The sequence below is a fragment of the Chaetura pelagica genome, unplaced genomic scaffold (assembly GCF_000747805.2).
Source record: "Chaetura pelagica isolate M959 unplaced genomic scaffold, ChaPel_1.0 scaffold591, whole genome shotgun sequence".
Taxonomy (NCBI): Eukaryota; Metazoa; Chordata; class Aves; order Apodiformes; family Apodidae; genus Chaetura; species Chaetura pelagica.
Genome location: NW_009951959.1, coordinates 283914 through 298130, shown reverse-complemented (window position 1 = coordinate 298130; position 14217 = coordinate 283914). Strand labels below are relative to the sequence as shown.

The window sequence follows — 14217 nt, the reverse complement described above, 5'->3', positions numbered from 1 at the left end:
GTGTGCTCAGGTCCTGGGTGGGTACCAGAGGGGTGGGCACTTCCACGTACATGGGGGGTGCTTCATGTTCTTCATGTATCATGTTGATTTCTGCTGCATCAGTTGTGTTTGAGCTCTGTCTTCATGGATTCTCTTTGGCTTGAAGTACAAAGGTATTCTCTCCTGTCCTGGAGGAGGTGTGACCTTATTGTCATTAGATTTGCTGCTTGTTCTCTACCTGGCAATGTCTTGTACCTAATTCTAATTAAAAAATAAATACATTGATCAATACTGAGATTGTTTCCCTTGCTGCACACACATGCACTCCCCCCTGCTCCCACCCCCTCCCTTTCCTCCCCCACAACAGTCTGTCCTTGAGGCCCAGCTCAGCTGGTAGAAATCCTTTTGTCTTTGATGCTCAGGAGTCATCAGAAACTTGCTGTGGTGGGTCTGGCTGCAGCCAGGTTTTTGCATCCAGCTTGTTTAAAGACCATAGGAGCAAGTCTGCTCTGAAGTTCTTCCTCTTCTGCTTTGATACTGCTCTCAGGTGCTCTCTGGAACATGTCCTTTCTATCTTCTTTACATGTTCTTTACATCCTCTGTGGACCTCTTTAATTGACTTGTCTATTTTTTACAAGTATGTGTTTTTTCATGGATAGTATCTTAATCAGTCCTCATTTATGCTTTCACTCACTGTCTGTGTTCTTTTCCAGACAAACATCAAAGCAAACCCAACTTCCAGAGTATCCAGACCTCCAGCTTTCAAACCTTTGTGGGTTTTATTTTTATATTAATGACCAGCATTCTTTACAATATGAAATCCCCTTCCTTCAGTCACCTTTCTCTGCTTGATCCTGCCTTCTCAGGTAGCAAAGCAAAGTGCATTCATAACTCTGCCAGGCCCATATGTCCATCTCTGCATTTTATGGCAGAGTCGAGCATGTCAAACACAAGCCATCCTAACCACAGCCACCCCTGGGACAAGGTCATGAAGCTGAAAGGAATAAGAAGGGGGTGAGAGAGATGGAGGAGATAAAAGAGGGTTGTGAGGAGGCTGGTGAACAGGCAGGTAAAAGTGATCATCAAGCATGGCTCCAAAGGGTTATAACCTCCCAGGCTGGGGGTGAGTGGCCTTTGCATGCAGCTCTCCCCCCTCTCTCCAGGCAAGTCCCTCTGCCGTGCAGGTGTTGCCGTCCCCGTGCAGCACTGGCAGTGTGGTGTATCCCAGCACAGCCTAACCAATGTGCAGACTACTGTACAATCTTGTAGTCCTGAACAGGTAGTCTGAACACTGGGCAGACGGAGTGGAGCCTCTGCGGTCTGCTCTCCGGCTGCCAGCAGGTCATCAGTCCTTTTCCCTCCCTGCTTTTCGGATGGGGTTTTGAGGGCAGAGATGGGGTGAAGGCAAGTCCCAAGTCCTGGTGGAAGAAACATCCTCCTCTGGCAACTGGAAAGAAGAAATGTTGCTGTCTTGCATGTTTCCAGTTGGAAGTGAACTTCCAAGCTCCTTCCTCTTCCAGTGCTGGTGTCAGGCTGGTAGGTCTCCACCTGGGGTATGCTGCACCTTTATAGAAAGAGATGGGGGGAAAAAAAGCAAAATCAATTACTGCTGTTTGAGGAGGAAATGCTGTGAAGTTTTGGCTGTCACCCAGGTGTGCAGAACTTGTTGCTTCATTCATCTCCTTTTCTTTCCCGTGGAGCTGTGTGGGAGGGTTCCCAGGCCCCACAACCCTCATCCCGTTCAGTCCTGCAGATCAGCCCTTTGCTTAGGGTCCGGAGCAAAGCTCAAACAGGACCAGCCTTTGCATCCAAGCCCTCAAAAGGGTCCTTTGACCCACCTTGGCCAGTTGCCTTTGCAGCTCACCTCCAGCTACTGCAGGAGCAATCCACATTCCCTTTTTTTTTCTCCCCCCACTATGTCTGGCATTGCTGAGCCTCCCTCCCTCCTTCTTCTGGTTTTTGCTCCCTCCCTTCTTGCTTCCCCTCTGTCCTTCTGCCTCAATTGACGTGGCAGTGGAAAGCTAACTAGACTCGAGGGAGGAGCTTGCTGGCTGCTGGGAAGGCCGGAGGTTGGCAGGAAGTGAGCGGCTGACGGATGGGGTTGCGCGGGGGAAAGGAAGGTTTCCAACCCCGCATGGAAACTTGAGGAATGCTGTCGCTTTCTGTGGCGCTTGGCTCCCATCTAACGATTCCAGATGTGAGAGCCCTGGCCTGTGGGGCTGGCTCCAGCTCTTCCTGGTGCTGCAGGGATAAAGAGCGTTTTGTGTGCGTCGGGTGTCTCCTTTCCAGGATCCCCTTTCCTTGTGAGCAGGCTGGTGGGTGGTTAGGATTTGTGGTGGAAAAATAGCACTACCCAGAGCTGACCCTTTGGCTTTAACCGTGGACCGGGGAAGGGTAACCAGCCTGCTCCTTTGCCTCATCAAATCAGGTCACATACTCAAGGGTGGTTCATCCTTGAGCTGGTACAGGGATGGGGTGGGAGGAAGTGTCTGCTTGTCCTCTGCAAAGGCTAGTGGGCATTGCTGTGACCTTGGCTCACAACAGCAGGGTTTTGGGTACTGAAGCCTGTCTTAAGCTACTGAGTTTCTGCAAGTGCTTTCTCATACACCCTCTGATGGCTTCCTAGTGTTGCACTTCTTTAAATCTGCACATTATTTCAGCTAATGTAAAAATCTTTACTTCTGTGCAGCTGAGTTGATTATCATAAGCCAACAGTAATGGTTGTAATTGATCACGAGTCCAGGCCTAGTGTCTGCACAGCTTTTGAACTAAATCAGCTTAAAATCTTAGAATATGTTGTTTAAGTTAAAGCAATGTAGCCTTCTGATGCAAGCAAGCCATTACAGCTGCTTTGCATCTCGGAGCAGTGAGGCTCTGTGCTCTGAGGGGAAAAGTTAAGTGACAGAGGTGGTCTGTGTTTTGTAAAGATGTTCTCAAGATGCATGTGTGTTGTGGGGTGACCAAGGATTCCTGGAAGAGTCACAAGCTCAGAATTTAATTCTCTTAGCAAAGACAAGAAGATGAAAGTGGTCAGTAAGGTCTAGTTTGGGGTGGTGGTTCAACCTCAAATGCTCAGGTAACTTGCTTTCAAATACTCCAGGCTGTTTTTCAGAGACTTTCCTGATCCTGTAGTCTGCATGTGTTCATGCAGTATGTTTATTGTAAATTAGGATCTTAGTGTTTTTCTGTTTGAGTAGAGTTCTGTTATAAGCGTTCCCAAAATGCTGTGCATGTGTTTAATGCGAATGATTTGACTGGAACTCCAGTCTCCTCTGGGGCAGGTTTGTTTACCCATAGAGCTTTACATCTTACAAGAAGGAAAGGAGATTAAGAGGTTTAAGCAAGACGAATGTCTCCTAATTTCATATGGCCACCAGTTAAAACAATAGTAATGCTCTTTCTCCCATAGCCACAGACTTGTCTATGCACAAAAAAAGGTGTTTGTCATAACAGCTACAGGGAAACATTTAATTAGTTTATTTGTGCTTCAAATGCAAACTGAGACCTAATAATTCTGCCAGTTACTTTCTTGTACTGCAAGTGCCAATTTCCAACCTTAGGGGAGCCCACACATGCATCTGTCAGCTTCATTTCACATGTATCCAAGAGCAGGAAAATTTAACTTGCTGTTGAGGCAGACCAGTTGAATGGAGGAAATGCTTGGAGTCAGGCTGGCTTGCTGCCTGCTGAATGTTGTGAACTTCTTGCAGGTTATTGCCTACAGGGTAGCAACAGATAATTCAGATGATAGTGCAAGCCATTACTGTCTCTTGCCAAAACTAATCTGTAGAATTCAGCCACACTGAGGAGGTGTGTAGCCACAATACAGACCTTGCAACATCAGGCTGCAGCTGCAGCATCCCTTTTTTTTCCCCTCCAGCTATTGTGCTTCACATCCCACAATTGGAAGGGCTAATGGATCCTGGTCTCCTTCCTGGCTGTGTGTATTTTCTTTCTGTGGTAGATGCAAAGTACAGAGCCATATGGCTGGATCTGCACTGTGCTGGGGGTGGGGGAGTAATCCCCTGGCTCTCACCCTGTCTGTGCAAGCAGAGCTGGCAGCTCTTTCGCTGCAGCTTCCCCTGCAAGCCATGTGGCTGTCCCTGCGAGCAGCAGCCCTGGTTAGGGGTAGCTAACCCTGTGCCTACAGCATTCCCTGCCCAACACTGAGCATCCAGGGCGTGTATGGCCAGGCTGAGAGCTTCTGCTACTCCACTGCCTCTTCTTGGCCTCATGGTTCTACAGATTAACTCACAGCCAGTGTTGCACATTTTACATAACATACACTCTGTAGCTGAGAGAGAGTTTTCCCCGATTTCCCCCCCCCCCTTATAGATGAGGGGAGATAAATTATGAGCAGCATAAGCCTCTTGGGATCAGGCTGAGGGCTTTGAATGTAGTATTTCACAAACTGCTTTCCCGTTTCAATGTGTGCTGGCTCTATTTTCTCCCCCCCTCCAAGTCTGGAAAGCTAGAAAGAGAAGCCCTTTTCCCCTCTTGGCCAGGATGCTATTCAGCCAGAGCACATACTGCCAGATTGCTAACATATGGGCAGAGGGCTCAGCCAAAGTTTTGAGAGGCTCAGCCCTTGGCAGCTCATTCCACACTTTCCTGTCTCTGCATTCAGGAAATGAAGTCAGGGTGTTGATATAAAACAGGCTGGGTTGAAAACTGAGAAGCTGGAAAGAGAGAAGTGGGGGACGGGGAGGGGGCTGTGGGAGGAGATGGAGAGTGGCAAGGGCTCCCTGCAGTGCCCTGCACCAGTGTCCTCCATTTGATGGCTTTTTCTACCTCAGAGGCAGGGGACTGGGATTTTATGTTGGCAGACAGATACACACATCTCTCCTCTGGTGCATGGATAGATCAGCATGCAGAGATAGTGCTGCCTTGACCACGCAGCAGTGTTTATCCAAGAGCTTGGGAAGAGGGTGAAAGTCAAAACTCTGGCAAAGAGCATGTGTTTCCATATCTGGGACATGGGATTCCCTTACCTTTTGACTTCTTTTCCTGAAGAATTACTCCATTGCTAAATTCCTATGGAATGATGTGGTTCTAATGCAGAATGATTTTTCTCAGACAGCTTTAGTATCAGTTTTGTGTTTTTTTTCCTAGACTACAGACTGTGGGATAGATGCAGAGAGTTCCAGATAAGTGAAACTGCAGTGAGGATGGTCTGTCTTGCCTAGGGACTTAGCAGTTGGTATGCTTCACTTCTAGGTCACTAGTTCAACCTAAACTAGTGTAGTAATAACCTAAAGTAATAGAAAGCTGGAAACTGTTTGTGGCTTACAGAACCTCAAGTGTTCTGCAAGGCTCTGAGACCACCACATGGCTGACAGATGTCCCATCACAAAACTGCTTGCCCACATCTAAGCTATACTGATGGCTGGTATTAAAAAATCCAGGGAAATTAGCTTGGAAGAGCTCTCCTGCTTTCATAGCCTACCATTTTTGAGAGAGAAGGAGGAGTTTGGCAGCTCTTATTTTCTAGATGCTGACTTCTGGGATATTCTTGTTGTATAAATTTTGTAGTGGACAGATATAGTTTGACCTTTGGGGCAGGTCTGAACCCTGTAGTGTCTGGTATCCTTAGCAAACTCGGGTGATTAACTGAAACTTAAGAGGATGTTGGGGTGGACTTTGGCATCCTCTGGATGTTCGAGCTCATCAGCTTTGTCATCCTTATCTGCTGCCCTGCCTGTTTTCTAGCTAGCTCTTCAGGATCTCTGCTCACTGACAGTCTTTGTTTTCCATTCTTGTTTCCCCTGAGAGCAATTGTGTTCTGTTGTTGCCAGCCAAGGTCTACACACACACAAGATGCTCACAAGAGGACAGTCACACGTACATGCCTCCACAGGCAAGGATGCTGTTCCTGTTCCAAGTCTCGGGTAGCTGCAGCCTGCCTAGAGGAGGCCAGTGCGATGGCTCCCTCTCTTGTTGCGTTGGGGTATAGTGCCCAGCTGGAAAAGGATTATTCCAGACGGGGACCTTGAACCAAACTCACTTCTGTTAATTAGCTGTAGATCCAGGTTGGAGACTAAGCAGGGAGAATGATTTCTGACTAAGTTTCTGAGTGTAGTTCTAAGCATTTGTTAAAAACGTGATACCTAGGGTTAAAAATGTTGAGGTTGGGTTTTGGGTGCTTTGTTCTGTGTTTAGCTGGAGATGTTTCGTAAGAACCAGACCCCAGAGGGTTGTGGGTGCAGTTACTCTAAAATGAGTCCCCTAAAACTGCCTGAGGTTGGTCAGTGAAATTTCAGGCTGTTTTCCAATACTCACTGAGCAGTAAACTTCCCATATTGTTTGGCCTTCTAATCATTCAGAGCATGAGATTTCCATTAGTGAGCATAATTACTTGACTTTTCCAACACAGGAGGCCTTCAGGTGACCTTGCAGTACCCTGTATTATTGTAACCAGATCTGCTCTTTTATCTTCTGATGCATATTTACTGTTGATTTAATTAATACTTTAAAAGGGTTCACAGTAACCAAGAGTGTAGGAGAGTGACAGGATTAAGTGAGAAATTCAGCTTGTCTGCAATGGTGAATTTAAGTTGATATAGTCCATAACTTTGATGTCAAACCAGCCTGCTTATCACATGCCTGACTTTTTTTGAGCCTGGATTTAGGATTGTACTGGTTAAAATAAACCACTGAATTGACAACAGTGGGGCAGGGGGTCTTGTCCCCTCTCTGACCAGCAGTAGTGCTCCCCCCATTAATGCTGTCCTGAGAGCAGAGGTATGAGGAGCCTGTCCCAGGCAGATCTCCTCTGGGTGTCAAGTGGCTACTGAGGGTCTTGGTGCTGAGTGACCTCTTGCTGGGGAGAGTGAGGAAGACCCTGATGTTGACTGCAGCCTGGGAAATTGGGACAGTGCCATGCTGCTGCCTGCTCCTGGAGGAGTTAATGGGGCAGGATTGTTGGGCCACATCACAAAAGCAACGAGGAAGAACAAACTCTCTAGAGCCCCCTTTTCTCACAGAGTTAAGGGACCAGAGAACCTGGGCTGAGCAAGCCCTCCCTGGTGATGTGGGGGCTTTATTGCTGGCAGGGCAGAGGCTTTGCTGGAGCAATGAGTGACTTGTTACTGATCCCCTTTTCAGGAGAAGGAGAAGAAGTATATGTTACCAGTGGATAACCTCAAACTGCGGGATGTTGAGAAGGGATTCATGTCCAGCAAGCACATCTTTGCTCTCTTCAACACTGAGCAGAGGTATGATCACACCTCAGTACACCACGCTGCTGAAGCTGGGGACAGGTTTTACCTAATACTAGATAGGAGGGAGTAGAGATGTGTGTTGGGATAACCGTCGAGGGAAGATGTGCATATCCTTTAAGGGTACATTGTGGGAGGAGACTGGGGACTTCTTTTTTTAAAAGAAGTTTGACTTCATTCCTTCTGGTCTTACAGTTGTGTACCATTTCCTTTCATCACCAGTGCTGTGGCCTGTGGTGTGACCTTAGCCTGGAGTTATTTTGTGTGGTTACCTGGGTCTGACTGTGGCTGGAGTATGTATTTATAATCAGCATTCTTAGTGAGTTAGTCACTCACTAGTGGGAAAGTCTTAGGAGACAGAGTTTGGTTAGAGAAGTCCAGCTGTGAGCAGAATTGAGAAGGGAATCTCTTTCAGGCCCTGTTAAAACACACAACAGATCTGGGGGCAATCAAACTTGCTCAAAAAAAAATTCCTCTCCCTTCTGCAAGGTCATCTTGAGGATACTAGCAAAGGTATGAAGTGTCTCTGCTTTTAAACGATAGGAAGATCGTCAAATATGAGCAGATCTCTGATTTGCCATAGAGAAGAATGAAATGTTTGTCTTCCTCTCAGGAATGTTTACAAGGACTACCGGCAGCTGGAGCTGGCCTGTGAGACCCAGGAGGAGGTGGATAGCTGGAAGGCTTCCTTCCTTCGTGCAGGAGTCTACCCAGAGCGTGTTGGGGTAAGTTCCAGCCATAATGGGATGAGAAGGAGCACAGCATGTATCTGAAGAAAGATGACTGTATCCTCCTATGTTAAATAAGTTTAGGAAAGGTTTTCTAGCTTTCCAGAGCTGAGGATATTTTGAAACTAAAATTTGGTATGTCTTGGTGCTTTGGTTAAGGAATCTTGGGATAAAGTAGCTGGCAGCTTCAAAGAGGAGATAAAGTAGGCAAAGACTACTTTAACAAACCCTTCTAGTTCTGTTTTGTGGGCACTACATTACCAATAAAAGGAGGACATTTAACTACCTGACTGCTAAGTGGTGTCCACTGAGCAAAGGCACTGTTCCTTTTCAGTCACACTGTGCAGCTTTAGCCTTGTCCCACAAAACTTGCTTGTCAGCATTATGCTCTGCTTTAAAGTATGTTCCAGAGAATTGTGGTATGTGTTTCTGTTCAAAGTCTTCCTGTTCCTCTGTGAGAGGAAGCTGCTGTAAATAGTTTCTCCATTAGGAAAGTGGTAATTGCTTGTCTGTATTTGTAGCTTCTCATAGACTTCTTGCATCCATCTTTCCTGCTTCTGAAGAATGTGGTGTCTTATCTTAAAGCATGTCCTGACAAACTGAGGTGATGTTAAAAAAAGAGGATTAAGGACTGGACCTTAGCAGTGACATGACTTGAAATTGGCTTTGAACCAGGCTGAACGTCTTAAACACAGACTGATAAAGGACACGTGCCACCTGTTGGTGTGCAAATGGGGTGGTTTGACACAGACATGCTGGTGGCTAGGTTGGCTGTCTCAAAACTCTACCTAAGGAATAACAAGTAGCCATTGCAGGTAAGTAAAGGGCCCTTTGTTGCTAACTATCTGATTTCCTCTTCAGTGTCCCATTTTGTTTTTCAGTTAAACTAGACAATTCACTTGTTCCTCTTCCAGGGTAATCCAGGTATTGATGTATTTTTGGTGGGATTGGTCTTTTGCTTGTTCAGGGCTATGATGGGATCTTTTCCAAAGTCTGAGACCAACTAAAAGTCTTCTTTTATTTTTTTGTCCCTTTTTGTTTTAATTTTTTCCACATATGCTCAAACTGGCCTGCCAGGACAAGGACAAAGTAAGTCTGATCCTCTTTGCCTGTCTTGCCCCCTGGGCCTCTCACCAGATAGTTCTGTTTTTTTCCTTTTGTCACAGTTTCCTGAGAGGCATTTGCTTCTTTTCCCTTTGTGCCTTCTGTTGGATTGCTGCTCTTTGTTTCTGTTCTTGGTTTGAGTTTTCCTTTTTTCTTTTATTTCTCCCTTTTTGTATGACTTCTGGATCCTGGTGCAAAATTATTTTTGGCTTTTTTGACCCTCATTTTTTTCTAAGTTGTCCTGTTTGATGTCCATGTCCATTTCCTTTCCTTTGTTTCTCACTGAGACCTTGCATCCCTTCTTTATTTGGCATCTTCCCAGGAAAAGCTCAAATGAACAAACTAATTTGCCCCTTTTTCATCTATTTTGTTCCCCAAAACAAAAGATTTCCTACTCTGCTGCAAATCCTTTAGACTGGGATGGTTTAAAAGATATTTTTCTTTTTTAAATTATAGGGTTTTTTAAAATAAGCATTAAGACAGCAGGTTTTCATGCTTTGCTGCTTTGAAATTGATCCCAAATGGATGAGCCTTGGCTGTCAAACAGCACAGTCCAGGTTTAACTTACAGGAAGCTAAGCAATGCATTTCAGGCAGACAGGAAGAGATTCATCTGCCTGGTGTGAAAGAAAAGATGATTATGACTTTTGATGCAGGATTTGCAGTTGAAGTGATCAGGAAGGTTTTCTGGATGATTCCATCTCCTTGTCGTGTGAGATGAGCAGTTATTTCACCTCCCTGTATCGGTTTCCTCATTTGTATAATGAGGATAAAGATACAACGTGTCAGCCTGTGAGGCTTAATTTATGGTGAGTTATTCTCAGGTCTAAACTGAGTCTGGGCATGGAAACCCAGCTCAGAGGAAGGACCTTTCAGGAAGCTGTGAACATTAAAATAAAATAAAGTACAGCTCTGAATATTCACTAGAGCCATAACCTGTGAACAGTGGTCAGGAGTGTTTGTTTGCCTTTCACCTCTGTGTAACAACTTCCTACCACAAGAGCAGCTTTATTGTTGAAGCTCCTCAGATCTGAGCTGGAGGAGTCTGCACAAGCTGAGCTGTGCATTGACAGTCACAGCACTAGAATACAAGTTTAAGTAAGTTATTTATTGCATGTGCTTCCTGTGTGCTCCTTTTTTTTTTCTTTTTCTCATCTCACAAAAAGCTAATGTTGTGTTACATTAGAAGAACTGAGCTGTTTCTCCTTTTGTCTGCAGGCCAGTGAAGCGGAGGAGAATGGATCTGACAGTTTCATGCACTCCATGGACCCTCAGCTGGAGAGACAAGTGGAAACGATCAGGAACCTGGTGGATTCCTACATGGCAATTGTCAACAAAACCATCAGAGACCTCATGCCGAAGACAATCATGCACCTCATGATAAACAATGTACTTATCACACTGTGGTCACTGGAGTGGGGAGACAGAAGAGGGGGGGTGGAAAAAGGGAGGGAGAGAAAGAATGCAGGGAAAAATGAAGGCAGCTTGGAAGGAGAAAGAAGTGGGGCAGAATGGGGTGTTTTGGGGTGGATGGTGGAAACTGATTCCCTCCATGTGGCTGTTCACAGACCAAGGACTTTATCCACTCGGAGCTGCTGGCCAACCTGTACTCATGTGGTGACCAGAACACGCTGATGGAGGAGTCGGCGGAGCAGGCGCAGCGGCGCGACGAGATGCTGCGCATGTACCACGCGCTGAAGGAGGCCCTCAACATCATCGGGGACATCAACACCAGCACCATCAGCACCCCCATGCCCCCGCCGGTGGACGACTCCTGGCTGCAGGTGCAGAGCGTACCATCCGGACGCAGGTACCCGAGGCTCAGGGGGAGAGCCCCGCAGAGCTGCCTGACGCCTCTGTAGGGGCGAGCTGGGGCCTCCTGCTGGGACAGGGAGTCCTCCTCTTCCCCTCTTCTCCCTGTGGATGGAGAGTTCTGGGGAGGTGTGTTGGGAGGCTCCTAGACCCTGAAGGCTATGGAGGGCTGCTGTGTCTTTATAGAGGATGTGGAGGCTTCTAAACCCTTAGATGAGACGGGCCCAAGGTAGCTCTGAAGGTGACCTGGAGCCTGCTGTGGCCCTTGGAAGCCAAAGGGTGGTGTTTAGAGTGACATGAAACTGAAGAAGGAGCGCTGAAGGCAGCATGAGGGAGACCTGGTGGTGACAGAGGGATCCCAAGCCTGTTGTTGCAGTTGAATGTCTTTGTTTGCCAGGTCTCCTACATCCAGCCCCACACCACAGAGGAGAGCTCCAGCTGTTCCACCCGCCAGACCTGGGTCTCGAGGCCCAGCTCCTGGGCCACCTCCTGCTGGTGGGTCCACGCTGGGTGGTGCCCCCCCTGTGCCCTCCAGGCCAGGTGCCTCTCCTGATCCCTTTGGGCCACCACCTCAGGTTCCTTCTCGGCCTAATCGTGCTCCTCCTGGTGTTCCCAGGTAAGTCCTGGAGTGCTGCTCCATACAGGTGGGATATGTCCAGAGGAGGAGAATGAAGTGCATGGTGTGGGTACAGTCTTTGGGTATTGGAATTGGGTCTGTAGGAGCATTGTTGTCCACTGAGGTTTCATTGTATAGATACGGCAATGCCAGGGTAGCTCTTGGTAACAGAGAGGCAGACTCTTCCCTGCACAAACCTCCATACAAATGATGGGGGAAGAGGACCCTGTATCTGAGGGCTTCATCAAAGCAATCATACCAACACCTCTGCTCATAAGCAGGAGGTGGTCACCAGAAAAATCATGGGACTGGAGTGACAGTTCACCTCTGTGTAGGGCTCCCCAAAGTCTGAAGTTTCCCTCTTCTCATGGCTCAGGGTAATTAGAAGTGAGTTGGAGAGACCTTCATCTAAGCTGTTCAGATGCTTTTTGGCTAGGACAATGTTGCAGTGTCACTGGCAGGGAAATGTTGGGTTTTTTAGGATTTTTGTTGCTTCTGTAATCAACTTGAACGTTTTCCAGTCTGCAGGGTTCAGGTCACATAGCTTTGCTTTCCCATTAGAAAATTGGATTCTTTCCTGTTCAGTCACTTCAAACACACTTGAACACAGCAATAGGGGTTTATCCCCTGTGCAACTAAGTACAAGTTCATGAATAGGACTAAGGAAGCAGTCTGGTGCTTTTCTATTGGGTACTTTGTCTCCCTGTGAGGAAGAGAAGTAATTGCAGACTAAAGAATGAAGATAACCAGAAACTCCCCAGTGATGTGCCTGAGGGGACACTTCCCTCATGGGAAATACCTCCTTTCCAGTGGGTGCTGGTGGCACATGTCTGAAACTTTGCCACTTTCTGTGGAAACACCCAGCCTGGTGATGATGTATGGCAGAGGCAGTTCACTCTTCCTCCTGCATTAGTGCCCCGGCTCATACTTGGTGCTGCCTGTTTGGAGGGGAAGTGTTTCCTGCCAGGCTGTGTCCAGCTCAGAGCTGGATGAGTCCAAAGAGATGATAGACAAGTTTGACTCTGCTGTGTGCAAATGGTTTTACTTTCTTGGTGCCTCTGCCGCAGACCTCCCTATGTACCTTGATGCAGCTCCCACAGTAACTTGTCCCACATGTCAGTGTTGCCCCAGGGACTGTGTTCCTGCTGGTGGCACCTGTGGATGTCAGCATGCTTCTACAGTGTCTTTTGGCTCTTGCTTCTTGTGACCCTGCTTTTCCATACACTGTTACTTTGTGGTTTTGTTTTTAGTGTACTTAGCTTTTTTGTGTCTCCATCTTTCTTCTTTCACTCAGTTTCATTTCTTCACTCATGAAAAATATTCTATATACCTGATTGTCATGATAGGATTCCCCAAAAGGGCTGAAATTGGCCTTTTTTGAAGAAATCTATCATAGCCTGGATGACTTTTCTGCCTTTTGCATGAGGTAGAAGGTTTAGGGAAATACAGGGATCAGCTCTACAGCAGAGGAAGAAGGTGTTACATACTTAGGTGAGCAATCCCTTGCTTTAGGAGAGGTGGTAGGTTGGATTGCATGCTATTGACTGCCCTGATCTGGAGTTGAGAATGTAATTCCAGAAGCTGTGAAGTGATGCTCATTCTCTGATCCCCCTCTCTGATTCTTCCAGTTGTTCATAGACTCCTCCGGATCCTGATACCAGCTTGTCATTTGAGTTCACTGATGAATGGAGAATTTCCAATGACAAGGGACTCTTTCTCTTCCTCTTCTGTATATAGAATAAGAATGTTCCCTGCTAGCACTTGGACTCGGGTCCTTCTGCCATGGGTGAACGAATGCCATCTCCATTGTTGCTTTTTTTAATACCCATCTTTTCCCTTGCTAAATGAGCTACACCCTGTGTGTGTGTGAGAGGAAGGAAGCTCTTGTACGTGGCACAGGTGGGCTTTGCTGCAGGGGTTGGTGTTATGTAGTGAACTGGAAGTGCATGGTGGTGGCTGGATGTACTTTGTGTGCACAGTGGTGTCTGTGGGGAAGTTTGGCAGTTTGTGCCTCCAGTTTGTGTGAACAGCTGGTTCTGTGGATGGTGAACTTAAAGACAGTGTTGCTCCACTTCCTTTTTTTATAAACATGGTTGTATAGACACATGCTTTCACATATAAACACCACATGGTCCATTTTCTTGCACAGGAAGGTTTTCCTGCATGTAATTAAGTATATTTATAATGAGACTTACCATCCTGCTTCTGTACTAAGCATTTATTCAGTCTGCTATGAAAACCCATACCTTTGGGAGCTGAAAGGTACAGACAGTTGAAGGTCCTGTCTGTGCAGTGAAGGACTGCATTCAGAGTGTGCTTATTGGAGTTACACAGGGGGATTTGCTCTGGGAAAGAAAACTGTGAAGACATTTCCCCAGGCAAACTTAAAGGAGAAATAAAGAAGTTTAAGTGAGAATGGCTTAACCACTGGAAAAGTCTGATGAAGGCATTAATGGGTTCTCTGTTCTTTGGTACTTCTAAGGAAAAAGATGCAAGTGACCAGCATCACTGTAAGCACAACTTCACACAGCTTTATGGCTTTTGTTATTCAGGAGGTCAGAGTAGCTGATACCATTATTTATGACCTTCAAAATATAAATCTTAACCTTGCTGGGTAAGGCTCAGGACTGCACGGTATCTCTCTCCTTCCTGAGCCATTTGTTTCAACTCCAGCATTTCATGTGGCCAGAAGGCAGGAGAGTCCTCACTGAGAGACACATCACCCCCTGTGCCCAGCTGGTGTTCACTGCTGGTCCAGCAGG

At 46.7% G+C, this 14217-nt stretch overlaps 1 protein-coding gene across 1 annotated transcript in view; it reads left to right on the top strand.

The window, feature by feature from the left end:
• Positions 1 to 14217, top strand: part of DNM1 (dynamin 1) — a 42192-nt gene that overhangs the window by 21837 nt on the left and 6138 nt on the right. Inside the window, 6 exon segments of the mRNA XM_010000765.1 lie at positions 7084 to 7193; positions 7810 to 7921; positions 9002 to 9013; positions 10246 to 10416; positions 10596 to 10837; positions 11237 to 11455. Of these exon segments, the coding sequence (XP_009999067.1) occupies positions 7084 to 7193; positions 7810 to 7921; positions 9002 to 9013; positions 10246 to 10416; positions 10596 to 10837; positions 11237 to 11455 (866 nt within the window).